Here is a 17,121-nt window from a genome sequence, read left to right on the forward strand (position 1 = left end):
AAAGTATTCTAATAATTATAAAGTTTTGTGAAATTGGTTGACATCTCATTAGTAAAAATTCATTGTATTCCTTTAACTAATCATAATATGTACAGATACAAAATTTAAAAGATACAGTGAGATATTGAGTGAAAAATGTAAAAGATACAGTAAAATATTCAGTGAAAATTGGGCTCCCAATGCCAACTCCAGCTCTCATTTCTCTTCTTTATGGGCTACCACTATAAACAGTCTCTTACTCATTTTCATAGACATTATGATGCATATGCAATTTATATAAAATATCTCTCCTTTTTTGAAAACAATAATGTCAGCATATCATGCACATTCTTTATTTTTTCACTTCCCACATTATTTTATAGATTGTGACAAATACATATATGCCCACAATATTCTTTTTAATAGTTATATACCATTTCATTGTCTGTAGGTGCAATAGTTAACCAGTCCTTTTTAGAGACAATTTAAGTTATTTTGTTGTTACAATCAGTTCTGCAGTGACTATCCTTGTCAGTGGTTTTTGGCCAAATGTGTATGTATAGAATAAATTATTAGATGTAGAACTGCCCAAAGAGTATGTGTGTTTTTAAATTTTGGTAGATAGTGACAAATTTCCTTCCTTAGAGATTATACCAATATGTAGTCCCACCAAAAATGTGCCTATTTCCCAAGATACTATTTTTAACCATTTATTTCATTTAGAGGTACTAAAACGTTTTGGAATGTAATTATTTCCTCTTTCCTTAAATATATAAACAGGAAACTGAGCCGGATTTTATTAGGAATTAGTTTATTCATTCATCAAACATCTATGTAGTACTTGTTAAATGCCTGTATGCTGCATACATACAGATGAAGGGATGGAAAGACATGTAAATAGACACCATAATACAACATGAATAGAATTTTAATAGAGACACAAAATAGAGAAGGGAGCGTCTGCTCTGTAGAGATGAGAGCTTCACAAAGATGGCGATATTTGAGCTGGATCTTCTAGAAAGGATAAGGATTTGCTTTAAAGAATGTACTTTAAAAGATAGTAATTTAAAAAAAAGGGGGGGAGGGGGAGGAGAAAAAAAAAGATAGTAATTTAAAGAAGGAAGTTAAAGACACCGTAGACAAAAGGAACAGCTATGCGCCCCACCCTCACCCCCAAAGACATGAATACCTACAAGTATATGATATGAATGGAGTGGTAAGTATATATGGAGTGTAAAGTATGTGGGGGCAAAAAAGTGGAAACAAAAAATTATAGAAAATTAGGCTGCAAACATGGGAAAGGGTTTGGCTTTATCCTGTAGGTATTTAAGAGTCAGTATACATTATTATATAAATCAGATTTGTTCTTGGTGCTGATATTTGGAAAGATAGGGCATGGACTAGAAAGAGGGAAGAAATGATGGCAAAGAAAGCTATTGAAAGTAGTTTATTTATTTTTTTATGATAGTGACACAGAGAGAGAGAGAGAGAGGCAGAGACATAGGCAGAGGGAGAAGCAGGCTCCATGCACTGGGAGCCCGACGTGGGATTCGATCCCGGGTCTCCAGGATCACACCCTGGGCCAAAGGCAGGCACCAAACCGCTGCGCTACCCAGGGATCCCGAAAGTAGTTTAGATAAAACCTGACAAGGACTGGAAGTAGATCTATGGTAGTGGGGATTGAGAGAAGAGGATGGAATGGAGTTTAATCAGAAGGATTTGGTGAATAAGTAAGGGAAAGATAACGCTATAAATGACTCTAAAGATTTCAGCTTAGGGGGCACCTGGGTACTCAGTTAGGCATCTACCTTCAGCTCAGGCCATGATCTCAGAATCCTGGGATGGAGTCCCGCCTCAGGCTCCCTGCTAAGTGGGGAGTCTGCTTCTCCTTCTTCCTCTGCCCTTCCCCTCTGCTCTTCTCTCTCTCTTCCTCTCTCAAATAAATCTTTAAAAAAAGAGAGAGAGATTTCAGCTTGGGAAACCAGGTGCTGCCCTGATGAGATAAAAAAAAATATATAGGAAGAGGAACAAACAGGTTTCAGTAAGCCAACAATAATTTCTCTTTTATACACTTTAAGATTGTTGTCTAGGAAAGAGCCAAATAGAGATAGCCAGCATGTAATTGGAATATGGAATATGGGTTTGGGGCAGAAGAGAGGAGTTTGGACTAGAGATTTTAAAAAAAAGAAAAAAATTTGTGTTACCAGTACACAGAAGATTCTTGAAGTTGTAGGCATGAATGAGAGTAGAACAGAAAAGGAGAATGCCAAGGACAGAACTTCAAGGAGTGCCAGTGGTGTTTAAGGTGAGGCCTAAGAAAAAAAGCCAGTAAAGATTCTAAAATACATAAGAAGCTTAACGTTGTTTGGGTTTTGTTTTATTTCATTGTATCTTGATTTTTTATTGATAATTTTCACTCATGGTGAAGATCAGATGAGCTTCTCCTTGAGTTCAACCTCAAATGACAAAAAAAAAAAAAAAAAAAAAAAAAAATCCCATTCAGGAATGCCTGAGTGGCTCAGCGGTTGAGCATCTGCCTCTGGCTTAGGGCATGATCCCAGGATCCAGGATCGAGTCCTGCATCAGGCTCCTTGTAGGGAGCCTACTTCTCCCTCTGCCTATGTCTCTGTCTCTGTCTCTGTCTCTCTCTGTCTCTCATGAATAAATAAATAAAATCTTTTTAAAAATCCCATTCAGATCTCCTATCTTTAGAATTTCCTATTTAGTCAATCTAAAGTGTATGTTTAAAAATAGTAGCATAAGATACACCTACTTGATTGACTCTTCTTTGGTGTGGTATGCACTTGAGGCTGGCTTGCTGAACACTTCTTCTTCCTTTCTTTATTACATAGAAACAAGAAAATGAAATACTATGCTTGGTATCGTCATCTTCTTTGCATTTTGGGATGCTGTATAACAATGCTGCCAATAAAATGTCACCAGAAGCTGCTAAGAGGTATCCTAGGAAGGCTTTTGCTTTCCTGACGTAAAGGGAGACTAGCTTGCTTGCATGCTCTTCCATCTTCATCTTGCCTTGATTGCTGGACCAAGGCATCCAATACTGGCAATCATTTTATGCAATAAGCAGTGATGAGATATTTTATGGTTAAAGCATTTATGACCTATTTTCATATTAAGGAGTTAGCAGCCTGCTTTCTGGTATGGAATCAGGTATGCAATGTAGTGCTAGTGGTGCCCTTCTAGTAAACAGAGTTGGCACTTTGGGGATGGTACTTCTGTTTTAAGGATTCATATACTCATAACTGTAGCTTGCTCTCTTATTCAAGTGTTTAGGACTTTAAATGATGAAAAAGATTAAGCTGAATCTTTTTTTTTTTTAATTTTTACTTATTTATGATAGTCACAGAGAGAGAGAGAGAGAGAGGCAGAGACACAGGCAGAGGGAGAAGCAGGCTCCATGCACCGGGAGCCTGACATGGGATTCGATCCCAGGTCTCCAGGATCGTGCCCTGGGCCAAAGGCAGGCGCCAAACCGCTGCGCCACCAGGGATCCCTGAATCTTTTTTTTTAAGAGAATGCTATTAATTTCCAAATTAAAACAAAACTTTTGAAGTATAAAAGGAGAGATGTTCATTTAGGTAGGAAGCAAAATTCCAGGCTAAGAAAAGATTCTGCAAGTCTTTGGACTAGAAGATAAAACTTGATTATGAGTGCTTTAGAAGCAGAGACTATGTTTTTTTAAACTTTTTATTGTGTTGGATTTCAAATTATGTTAGCTACTTACAGAGGATGGCTCTTTCCTCAGTTAATAATACTACTTTTGGAATAGAAGGTCTGAGGAATGTGTGACCTGATAGCCCTGAAATTTGAAGGTGACTTACAAATTTTGGGTGGGTAGGAATGTTATTTACTTAGGGAGGTACCAGAATTTGTACCATTCCTTTGGTAAACATGAAGTATATTTAAGATATCTAATTTGTTCTTTGGTTTATGCTTCCTACCTGCACATGATTTGGTTATTCTTACTATTGTTTTAAGAGATATCGATATTCATGGAAATTACTCATCCCCTTACCTAGCATACATTTCCTCACCTACCTAAATACTTGTGACTTTGACCTTTATTTACTTCAGCAGTTCATTCTTACTCTTACTGAGAAAAACTCTTTCTGAAATCATAAGTCCTCATAACTTTTTTCCTGATCATAACCTCTGGAGTGCCCATTCCATCAGTTCTTTGATGTAGTCATAATCAACATGCCTTTGCCCCTTCTGTTTTTGCATAATTCACTTCTGCAACCACTTCAACCATTTTCTAGCCATCACAGCTCTTGAGGTTGTCCGTGGCATTTCCCAGCTCTTGATTAGTGCAAGCATTTATATTCCCTGATTCGGACTGTTGATTACTGCTGGATGAAACCAGCCATGGGATATTTGTGCTACTCTAATCAGGTCTGTAATATTATTTGAGCGGACATTGTTCTCCTGCAGTAATTCTGTACGTCTCTAGGTAATGCTTACTCATTCTCCACAGCAGCTGTGTCACATCTTCACCCATTCTCTCATGATCCTGTCACTATTCCCACTGACAGCAACTTATCAGAAAAAATAGGGGCCATCGGGTATGAACTTTTCCAAGCTTCTGATACCTCCTTACCACAGAATAAATGTATCTGTTTCCCCTTATCTTCCCCACCTCTCCCTTCCTCTGATCTCTTATGTAAGCCCTTTTACCTTTTGTCTAAGAGTCATTCCTCTTTATTTTGGTTCCATACACTCCCACTCTTCAAGGATCTTATTCCATCATTTATTCTCTCTCTTTTATATTTTTAAATTTCTTCCTCCTTCTTGTTCTTCATATCAGTGTATATCACTTTCCAGTCTTCCTTAACTTTAAACTGACATAGTACTGTGTGTCTCTTCTTTTCACAGGCAAGCTTTATTCTAGAAATACTCCATACCCACTGTCTCTTTACCTTCACTGACCACTGCCATTGAATACCTCAGCTTTTTACTGAAAGTTTAGGGATAATGGAGTTTTTTGGCCACTCATCATTTTCTTACTGGCTGTCTCTCCTTAGATCACAACCTGCCACCATTTTTATCAGTCCCCCTTTCCTTTCTCTTCTGTTGTAATTCTCTTTCTTACTTCTAAAGTACTGTTACTTTATTATACTGAGCAGTTTAGTCTCTTTGTCAGAATCCTGGTGTCTCTACAGAGGTTAAAAAACAAAATCTTCTATCTTTAGGTAGTTCATATAAACGTGGGGGCACAGCTTCACATAAGACAAAGAATGATAGGGACTGTGGTGAACTAAGAGTACAATTCTCCTTGTACTCTTTTTTTGATACTCAAATTGATTTTTATGCTACTCAAATTCAATTTCAATCTCAAAATGAAACAAACCGAAACTGGTAGGCAAAACCCTTATGATGGTCTTTATCATTCCAGGGATCCCTCAACTTGCCTTTTATAATTAAAAGGTCTAAATCCTTGTTTTCTCAAAGCACCATCTGTCTCTGAAATAAATGTTTTTCTTTTCCCCAGAATGTAAAAGAACAATAATTGATAGCAATTTTTTTCTTCTCACCATATGTAGCGATTCAAATATAGTAATTATAGTTTCTTAAACGGATTCCATAATATCTGATGCCTGCCTTACAGGGTTTTTAGATTAATTGACATTTTGGTAAAAATAAGAGTCCTTCTTATTTTATTTTATTTTATTTTATTTTATTTTATTTTATTTTATTTTATTTTATGTGTTTGGCAATAATGCTTTTACTTTTTCCTGTTTCCTTTATAGCTGCATTTTAAATTATTGCTTTCTCCACTCTGTTATTTCCCTTCAATGTAGGTCAATATATTCTTTTGTAAAAACTGATTTCCAAAAAAAAAAAAAAAAAAAAAAAAAAAAACTGATTTCCACTGAAAAAGAGATTTTATTTTATTACTAAAATTTTATTAGCCAAGTATTAGTCAGACTTTAATGTGTGTTAAAATTACCTGCTTGTTAAATGCAGATTCTAGAGGCATGCCACCAGAGATTCTGATTCTCTAGTACCTCAAGAGCCTGCATTTTTATCAAACACCCCTGTACATCTGGTGTCAGAGAAACACAATATTGGAAAGTTAATATAACAGCCTAATAGGAACAGTATCTTCTTCTCACATTGTCACTTCTTTTGAAAGAAAGGCCACAAATTCAAGCCATAATTTTAAATCTATCAGTACTATGTTTAGAAAATCTGATAATAATGGAAGAAGACCTTTTAGATAGAAGAGTATTTGACTGTTCAAAGCAAGGGTAAATTTCTGTATTCAGGGTGGTTAGTAAATTTAGAATATGTCGCTGATTTTCCTATTTCTCATTTTAACTACCATGTTTTTTGGTATCAGAGTGTTTTGGACTGAAAGTCCTGACTCAAACTGATTTAATCAACCTGAAAACTTTTTATTTATATAACAGGAAGGCCAGAGGTAGAGGTCAGCTCCAAGGCTGGTTGATACAGTGGCTTGATAATAGCATCTTGGACCCAAGTTCTGTCTGTCTCTCCAATGTAGCTTTTGGAATATCAGCTTTATCCTAACCCCAAATTGACCTTCCATCCCACTACCATCTTGTAGAATGCTCTGTTTTTCTTTGTTAATGCCCTACAGAAGAAACTCCCTAAATCATGGAATCTAAGTCTGTTCCTATAGTTTGATGACCAGTTTAGGTAAGAACATACCATCAGTTAGTTGATTTGAGACAATTCAGGATTCATCCTTAAAAACTGGGAGGCATGGTCATCTTTCTTGAAGCACATGGCTGGTAAAAGAACAAAATCAAGGTTCTGTTAAAGTTTGAAAGAGTTGATGGTAAAATATGATATTAGAATTTATCTTGAAGTTATGCTTTTCATCAGTGCTAAAAGAATAAAAAATTTATTTGCTAAATTTATTATGAGCAGATCTTATACCCTTTCACTTTAGAAAGACTGATTCTTTCCAAGAATTGACAGAGTCATTTTGTAGGAAAGGGCAAAAGCTCTATTTGGTCTCCCTAGTTTGTTAACTGTAGATAGAGTTCAGAGTAATCCTTTTACTTGCCTCCTTCAACCTTAAAATACATGTAGATTAATCTTGCAAATTAAGTTAATAAAAATGTTATTTGGCTTCAGTTTCTTTTTGTATTTGTGATGTCGTTAGTTCAGTATTGAAATAGAAAGCCATAATTATAAAAGCAAATAATTTGAGATCTAGTTTTTCCAGATGAATTTTTACTTGGACAATAAAGCTTGCTGCCTCAAGATTTAATTAAAACCTTTCCTAGGGTTCTGTCCTGGGGACCAATTCACGCCTCAATTTACCATCCAACCCCCCCTCCCAATCTTTAGAGTATTTATTTCATCAGACTGCAAACAAAGAAATTGTGAATATAGATGTGACAAGGTGTGAACACAGTCTATTTCTAGGACCCTTATTATAACTTCCTTTCTGAAGGTGCCCAGAAAAATGTAAAAACCCCCTACTTCTCTGCCATTAGAATGCTGTGGATGTAATGAGAATAATGGAGGCTGTGCACTTAGATTTTTAAAAGTACACATTTACAAACAATAAAACCATAGGAGAAATAACTTAGTGTATAGAATTAAATATGGCTTCTAGAATTAAATTGCTAGAATTGGGGACACCTGAGTGGTTCAGCGGTTGAGTGTCTGCCTTTGGCTCAGGACGTGATCCCGGGGTCCTGGGATTGAGTCCCACATTGGGCTCCCTGTAGAGAGCCTGCTTCTCCCTCTGCCTGTGTCTCTGCCTCTTTCTCTGTATATCTCATGAATAAATAAATAAAATCTTAAAAAGTAGAATTATATATTACTTCTCAGGACATTTAAAATTAGTTACTCCTTAAAGTCTCAGTCTACCAGTAATCCTTGTTTTCATTTCTTCTCATTCTCCTAAAAAGGCAATATGGTCCAGCCATGTGGCAGTATGCTTACTTTTTTTCCTCCCATCTAAGAATAACAACCACATAAATCAGATTGCCAGAGTCATTTCTATTTCAAATACTCAATCCAGTTGCCCAAGACTGTTTGGGATAATAAAGCACTGACTTTGAAGTCAGAGGACCTACATTCAGACAGATTCCAAAACTGTCCTTGTAAGGTTTATGTGATTATCCCTACATTACAAATAATGGAATTGAGGATGAGAGAAGTTAAGTAATTTGCCCAAGATTATACCTAATAAATGATAGAAGTAAGATTTGAACCTAGCTATAAGTTTGCCTGGTTACAAAACTGGTTTCAAGAGAATTCAATAAGACTTCAGATGGTATAGTTTATTTTGGCAGGTAGAAAAGCTGAATTCATTTAACGACCACTTAATGAACACTAAATCCAGGTATTGGGGTATAGCAGTGAGCAAAGAAAAAGAGGGGGGGCTTATTCTCATGGGTCTTATATTCTATTTGGGGGAGAAAGCTAATATATCAGTAGGTAATATATTTTATGAAGAAAAATAAAAGGTATAGAATGGTAGGAATTAAGAGATGCTATTTCATATAACATTGTGTTGGGGAGGAAGGATTTCCTCTGCCCTTCAAGATGCTTCTAGCTGGACTTAGACTCAAATTAACCATGAAGCAGATTAACAGGAGGAAGTAAAATTTAATAGCCTGCTGTAAGGATCCACACACACATGGAAATTCCAAAGATAGTCAGGCAATGTGATACTTATATGAGCTAAGGAGAGGGGTAGGGTCTGAGGGTACAAGGGGGAGAAAGACCGTTAGCAGAAGGGAAAGATGTTTGGAAGACAAGGGTACCCTAATTTGTAGATAAGTTTCTTAGGTAAAGAGAAATCTCTGTTAATAGCTCTCTTCTGATAAAGCAGGCAGTTGAGGGGGATTTAAGAGCTTTTTCTGAGTCTGCTGGGTTTGGATTGCTTTTAACTCAAAATAATATTCATGCCAAAGTGGCCCATCTTAAGGTGGCCTGTCCTTAGCCCTTACAGTGGTCTGATAAGTTGACATTTGAGCAGAGATCTGAAAGAAATGAATGCATGAGCTCCATGAATATTTGGGGGAAGAACCCTTCAGGAGGAAGGAATAAGGCTCTGAGAAGTCTGGCATATCCCAGAAAATAGCAAAAAAATCTGTGTGTCCAGAGAATAATGGGCAAGAGGAAAGCAGTAGGAGATAAATTCAGAGCGTTAGCAAGGGGAAGAGTCCTGTAGATGTTGGTAAGCCTTACATGCTTTGTTTTTTACTATGAATGTTGAAAGCATTTTGACCAGAGAAGTGGTATAATCTGGCTTTTTAAAAAAGATGTATTTATTTGTGAGAGAGGGCGCACACACAAGAAGAGGGGAAGAGCAGAGGGGAGGGAGAGGAAGGGGAGAAGAATCTCAAGCAGACTGGGCACTGGGCATGGAGCCCAGTGCAGGGCCAGGTCCCATGACCCTAAGATCATGACCTGAGCGAAACCAAGAGTCTGCTAGCAGAGCCACCCAGGTCCCCCACAATCTGACTTTTCTGCAGGATCACTCAGGTTGTTTAGAGAAGAGAATATAAATTGGCAAAACTGTGTCTCTCATGAATGAATAAATAAAAGCTAAAAAAAAAAAAAAGATATGTCACTGAGACTATTTAGTTTGTGTGATAAGAAACATTCATATGGATTCAAATTCAGAAGAACTTATCCAAGCAGGAGATAAGGCTCTTTTAGCCACTCACATAGGGTGATTGGAACCATGAGATTAGATGAGTTCCCCTAAGAATGTGTATAGAGAGCTGAGAGGATGGAATTCTGAGAATTCAGGAATTCTCCAAATGACCACATTTAAGATTTTTTGCAAGATTGCAAACTAGACCATTGATAAGAGTTTAGAAATTAGCCATTATTAAAAATCAGGATCTATGCTAATATGGTAGTAACAGCACTTTTTTTTTTTGCTGTGCAATACTTTTAATGAAAAGATAGATATGTAGAAATGAGCTTCCATATTGTACATAGGCACAATAAAAAATTGTTTATATCTGAGTTCAACAGTACTATGTTTATGTACATAATAGTGGTTACAACAAAAATGTTTTCATTTCAACATTCAATGTGAATATTAAAATAGGAATTTTTGAATTTATCTTGTCTTTAATGGTGGTTCTTTTTTTTAAAGAAGCTTGATTATACTGCTGTTAACCATGTAATTTATTCTTTCAGCATCTACTACGTACAAGGCATCTTTAAACAGTGTGATTAAAAGTTTCCTTGATTGTTTATGTAGGTGGTAAAAATTATTCTTTAACCACTCACTTTTTTTCAGTCTATAAATTGTCAAGCATAAACAGTGCTGTTTCTACTAGATGTCAGGAATTATGAACATTTTTTTATTCTAGAATACAGAATCACCTGTGGGCTAAGGTAAAGAAGCATTTATAAGTACTTGGGAAAAACAGGTTGCTGTTGGAGAAAGGAACAGCTGTGTTCTTCGTTTTCAGGTTGTGCCTTTGTAATGTAAATGTAGTTTCTTTTCCCCCAAAATGTCCTTTTCTCTTCCTCTTTCCTTCTCAAGGGGCTCTTTCAACATAGGTGTTTTATTATACTGTAGTTCTTGGTGCTATAGCATTATGGATAGTAAACTGATACTGTCCTTTGCAGGCCAGATATTTAGACTATCTCAGTATAGTCATAGATGATTAAGTCTGTGAGACTCACATGAGGCTAACCTAAAACCCAGTGATCAGAATGTGGGAGCCACCTACACCCTCCTTTTAAATAAGGTGATATCTTTGGAAGAATTATTCATCAGGAAAAAAAAAAAGAATTATTCATCAGATGACTGCTTAGTGAGTATAGAATCAGGAACAGAAATATAACGATCTGGACCATGGGTATAGGATATTTCACCTAGGTTCCAGAATAACCCAATTTAATATTCCTGCTTCACAACAAAAATACATACACTTGAAGTAACTAACCTTATAGCTTATGCCAATTAGATGTAGGATCGTTCCAGGATCAACAAATACCTTATTGATTTTTGCCTTTCTGACCACAATTTGTACCCTGGCTCCCCTCTCTCTCTGGTTATTCATATATCTCCCCTTCTAGACAGTTAGGTTTCCTGATCGACTTTATATATTCCTTTGAATTTTTCTCAGTTCAAACTAAATATTTTGTAAATTATATGCAATTAGTAAATATTTGTTAAAAAGAATAATTACCATCTTGGGCATAGATTCTCTTTTCTCTGCATGTCAGTAGATAGAGCCTGATGGTTATGAAAATGCAAATATCTTCATTACAGTTATTTGTCAATTTAAATTTGTGGTATTTACCTAGTAAACACCTGAATTTCTACATGTGAAATATGAACATAAGGTATACACTTGCTTCTCATATATTATCTGGAATACCTTTTTAAAAGGTAATAAACCCTTGACTGTATTTTATTAGAAATGTTTAAAGATAATTCTGAAAATTTCTTAGACCATCTGAGTATTTTCTAGCTGGAAAAGACTTAGGTTCAATTTTGTTATGCTATTTTCAAGCTTGACATTCATTTTGTAGGCATCTTACCAAGTTATTTGACTCTTCTGATAGTTAACTGATGAAGTTCTTTATGATGACTGGACCAAAATAATCTGCATTTATTGCAACTTCCTGGGCTTTTAAAAAAGAATTATATAGAAATTTGGATATCCATAAGGAAAAAAACTGAAAATCTTATTTTGAATTGTTAAATAATTCTAAAACTCTCTTCTTTCCCCAACCCAGCATTCACATCAGTCACAGTTACTGAATATTTACAGTGCCCCAAGAGATAGTTGTGGTTGATCTGAAAGTGTCAGGGAGACCTCCTCTGCTACTAAAAGGAAAGCTTCATGATTTTAAGCAAGTCACCTTACCAAATCAGTTTCTTCATCTGAAAAGTATTATGCTAAATGATCTGATGATCCATCCTATTTCAAATCTCTCTCCATTCTTGAATCTAGGTGACAGATTATACCAAGCAAGGAAGGGTGGTTTTCACATTTAAAGACGTCTGGAGAACATTAACATGTAAAATTTACTAACAACACATATATACCCTGATCCTATGATGCGGTATGTATCAAATTTGAGAAATTTACAGAGCTGCCATCCCCCCTTTTTTTCAGATCCCTTTTCAAAGGAAAATAATTATTACAGTCTCTCAAGAGTGTGTCCTTTAACATAGTTAGGGTAACACATCATTAAATATATTTAAAATGCCCAATTTACAGACTTCCAGAGTCTTTGTGTAAGAGTAGCTTCCTGAGTTCCAGTCATCACCCCACCCAAAAGCCACCAAAAACAACAACAGCAAATTCTAAATAAATCCCAAAGGACAGATGTTCTTTTTCTTCTTCTTGTTCCTGTTGGCTCTTGTGTCTTAGGACTTCAAAACTCAGGTCAGAACTCTGTGTCAGTAGCTTTTAAACGTATTTGATATAACATACAGCCTACAGAGGGACCCAATTATACAAATGTATATAAATTTATATGTTTATGCAACACAGAGTTAAAACATGTTTAACTAAAGGGAATGCATACCAATATTTTTTTCTTTTCTTCTGTTTCATTGTTTTAGTGCTGCTTGTGACATACTGAATTGATTTTACAACTAAACCTAGCCCTCATTTATAGTACTCTTACTGTAGAAAAATACAAACCTCCAAACAGTCAACATAAAATTAAACCTTTAGAAAATTATTTATTTGTAAAGTGAGGAATTTCTATTTATGGACCCATACATTTCTTTTGTAATCATAGTGTAAACCTTCATTGATTCTGACTGATTTGGTAGGAATAATTGGATGTGTATAGTACTTTTATTAGGAGGAGAGAGAGAGGGAGCGGGGGAGAGAGAATTTTAAGCAGGTTCCATGCCAGCACACAGTCCAATGCAATGCTTTGATCTCACAACCCTGAAATCAAGAGTCGGACACCTAACTGACTGAGCCACCCACACACCCTAACGTATGTAGTACTTTTAAACGAATGAGGCTTATTGTCAGATTTAATATCTCTAGTCCCAAAGTAGTCTAACAAAATCTTTGTCCAGAGGCTCTTAAGAGTACTACTAAGTAAAAAAATATTTCACCTGCTATCTTCTTTACCACTTTAATGTTCATAAACTGTGAAGAAAAGATTTCTAAGATAAACTTCAATCCAGACCCTTCGGATTATTGTTATTCAGAATTTATTTAAATATTAATTGAAGCATATCAACTCAGATTTTCTTTTTTTTTTTTTTAGAAGACTTTATTTATTCATGAGAGACACAGAGAGGCAGAGACACAGGCAGAGGGAGAAGCAGGCTCCATGCAGGGAACCCAACATGGGACTCGATCCCAGGTCTCCAGGATCATGCCCTGGGCTGAAGGCAGGCGCTAAACCACTGAGCCATCCAGGCTGCCCTCAGATTTAATTTCTAATATAGTTAAGCATAACCACCTTCTCTGAAAGGAATGTAGATAGTTCTATTACTAGGGCAGCTAAAATTTAAAATTGTTAACATGTACTAAGTCTTGAGCTAGAAGCATTTATATACATTATCTCCTTTCATCTTTGCTATAGGGAGTAGATACTTACCCATTTTAAAGCCAAATAAACAGAATTAAAAAGGTTAAGTAACTTGCCCAGTAATTGTGAGTACTAGCATTTCAACCCAGGTCCATCGGTTCCACAGTATACTTTGAAACTTTATGCTCGCTAGTGACAGAGTAGCCATAGTACCCAAGGGTCAGCTGTTAGACTTGGAAGGGGGGAATAAAAGAAATCTTAATTTAAGGTATGGTAAAATATTTTGAGACACCTTTGGTTGGACTAAAACTTATGCAGAGAAGAGAACTTTAACTCATTTCTCCCTGAGAATGGCTTCTAAAATATTTGGTTTGATTCTTTGCCTTTTTACAAACAAACTAATGTGATTACAGTTATTTACTATACTTCCTTGCTTATAAGACAAATGGCTCACTTAATAACTTTTTAGAAGTGTAAACATTACATTAAAGGTATGTAAAGCTTTTATTAGCTGACAGTCTAGCATGTATTTACCCATATAAATTGATCCTAAGTTTTCTTCAATATCACAAAGTTCAATTCTAAGCTTTCCTCTCTTTCACAGACCAAAGAATGTCCTGAATTATGTCTGGCCATCAGCAATTATCTATAGCATCCCAGCAACATGCTTGTGATTTTTTTTTTTTAAGTTTAGTTTGTTTTTTACTTAGAACCACTGTGATAGCCTGTATAAACTGTGAAAACTATGTATCTTAGAATAAGTAAATGTAGTAATACATATAAAGTTAATTTGGGGGTCGTTGGCCTCATTTTTCTGATCTTTTCATGCAGCATGAGCTATATTTTATAGCTTTTATGGTGAACCTGAAAGAATATTATCCATGATAATGAGAAATAAACATTTCTGTGTCTTATAAAAATAACGTAACAATATTTTGGCTAAACCAGATTAAGTAATTAAAGTCCACAGGTCTGTTTTGTGCAGAAAAAGAATCATTTATAAGTGTTTTTCATAGGGGCAGCCCGGGTGCTTCAGCGGTTTAGTGCCACCTTCAGTTCACGGTGTTGATCCTGGAGATCCGGGATTGAGTCCCACGTCAGACTCCCTGCATGAAGCCTGCTTCTCCCAATGCCTGTGTGTCTCTGCCTCTCTCTCTCACTCTCTCTCTCTTTCTCTGTCTCTCAAGAGTAAATAAATTTTTAAAGTTTTTTTCATAAATTTTTATTAATGTATTGCAGGTAGTTGTAAAAGATGTAGCCCAAGATAGTCTAATCTGAGTGCTTTTGAGATGAAAAAAGAATTATCATTTATTATATAGGAGTACATAGTCAAAGTGCTCTGATTTGGAATTAATAATGTTTGTTCTTCAGAAGACTTTAAGGAAGTTTATGAGTCCTAGCATTCTTAGAATGGATGCTCTTAGGGATCTTAATTCTCCCTTGATTACCCACAGGTTTCCCTGTCTCTTTACTGATGAACACTTTATGGCAAGAGTGAGTTTCTAATAATATTGCCATCATCTCTTCTTCCTTCCTTCCCCCATTCCTGTAGGTGTACCAACATTCGACCAGGAGAGACTGGAATGGATGTAACAAGCCGCTGCACCCTTGGAGACCCCAATAAACTGCCAGAAGGGGTTCCCCAACCTGCCCGCATGCCCTATATCTCAGACAAGCACCCTCGACAAACCTTGGAAGTGATTAACCTTCTGAGAAAGCACCGGGAGCTATGCGATGTGGTGCTAGTTGTGGGCGCTAAGAAGATATATGCCCATCGAGTCATTTTGTCAGCCTGTAGTCCCTACTTCCGAGCTATGTTTACAGGAGAATTGGCGGAGAGCCGTCAGACAGAAGTAGTGATCCGAGACATAGATGAGAGGGCTATGGAACTACTGATTGACTTTGCATATACCTCCCAGATAACTGTGGAAGAGGGCAATGTTCAGACCCTTCTGCCAGCTGCTTGCCTCCTTCAGCTGGCAGAAATACAGGAAGCCTGCTGTGAATTCTTAAAGAGACAATTAGATCCTTCTAATTGCCTGGGCATTCGGGCATTTGCTGACACACATTCATGTCGTGAGTTGCTCAGGATAGCAGACAAGTTCACTCAACATAACTTTCAAGAGGTGAGTTGTACTTAGTAGTTTGAATGTGGTCATACTGTATTGGTCAGGAGAGTAATATGAGTTCACGTTCTGCTAACGTGTACCTGTTTGGGTATTTACTGCTGATTCTAATTCATAATAATACCAAAGAAATAAATTATAATGAATTCTAGCTGGTTTGTATTTTAGAGACCAATTTTATGTTCTGTTAACAGAAGTAAAGGTTTAGGGATTTGATTCTCCTTAGCCATATTAATAAACTAGTTTAGAAGTCAGAATACAGTTTATTAATTTATTAGGAGATCTGTGTCTGATAAGATACCTGGTAAAAGTCATTTGCATGAAACATTGCTTTCCTGATTATATAGATTGCTCAGCAGAATAAATAGTAAGTCATCAGTTACTTGGAGAACTAACAATCAAAAAAAATAAAATTAGATGTATATGAAAAGAATTTTTCATTAAATTTGTTATTTTTCATTTATTTAATAAATATGTATAAAGCCACTATGTTTCAGCCACTGTGCTTGGGAAAAAGGCTACCTATAGTAGTGAGCAAGAAGCCTAGGGTGTGTGTTCTCATAGAGGTTTTAATCTAGCAAGGAGGATATCCATTGAGTACATAATTACACAAATAATTAATTACAGTTAATAGGTGCTACAAAAAAGCCTGGATGATTTAACATATTACAGAGAGATTTAATTTTGGTTTTGGAGCAGCTCCTACAAAATTCTGAGACATGAAAAAAGCATAACTAGATTGAGAAACCCAGTGTGGGGCACCTCGGTGTCTCAGTCAGTTAAGTTTCTATCTTCAGCTCAGGTCATAATCCCAGGGTCCTGGATCGAGCCCTGGCCCTGCATGGACTCCCTGCTCAGTAGGGAGTCTGCTTCTGCCTACCACTCCCCCTTCTTGTATGTGTACACACACACACGTTCTCTCTTTTTTTCTCTATCAAATAAATAAATAAACAACCAAATAAATAAATAGAAACGCAGAGAGCAAAAGGGAGGATGACACCATGAAAATACCAGACGATAACATGTAGCAATTCCTTTTTAATCTTGAATTGAGAAAGACCTTTCTAATTGACTAACACAGAAGTCATAGAGGAAAATATTGATAGATTTGACTACCTAAAAATAAGAAAATTTTGCATGGTAAAACTAACAATAACAAGACAAAGACAAATTGAGGAGGTGGGTGGTACCTGGCTGCCTCAGTTAATAGAGCATGCAGCTCTTGATCTCAGGGTTGTGAGTTGAAGCTTCATGTTAGATATACAGATTACTTAAAAGTAAAATATTTTTTTAAAAAGACAAAGTGGGGCAAAATATTTGCAACTGTTACAGTCAATAATCTCTTTAATACAGCAAGAGATCTTATTGATCAATAACGTAGACCAATGATGTAACCTAAAACGGACAGTAAAAAAATTCAGATTGCCTTTAAGCATATGAAATCTGCAGCAAATTAATTGTTCATAATAACTGAAACACAAATTAAAACTGTATCAAAGTTCTATTCTTCATTTCTCAGATTACA

The 17,121-nt window shown here is 36.1% G+C and overlaps 1 protein-coding gene across 1 annotated transcript in view; it reads left to right on the forward strand.

Annotated features, from left to right (window-relative positions):
• Nucleotides 1–17,121, forward strand: part of KLHL20 (kelch like family member 20) — a 56,078-nt gene that overhangs the window by 2,920 nt on the left and 36,037 nt on the right. The window contains exon 3 of the mRNA XM_041762493.1: nucleotides 15,023–15,596. Within this exon, the coding sequence (XP_041618427.1) occupies nucleotides 15,023–15,596 (574 nt within the window). The remainder of the gene's footprint in view (nucleotides 1–15,022; nucleotides 15,597–17,121) is intronic.

This window comes from Vulpes lagopus, chromosome 1, assembly GCF_018345385.1.
Source record: "Vulpes lagopus strain Blue_001 chromosome 1, ASM1834538v1, whole genome shotgun sequence".
NCBI classification, from domain to species: domain Eukaryota; kingdom Metazoa; phylum Chordata; class Mammalia; order Carnivora; family Canidae; genus Vulpes; species Vulpes lagopus.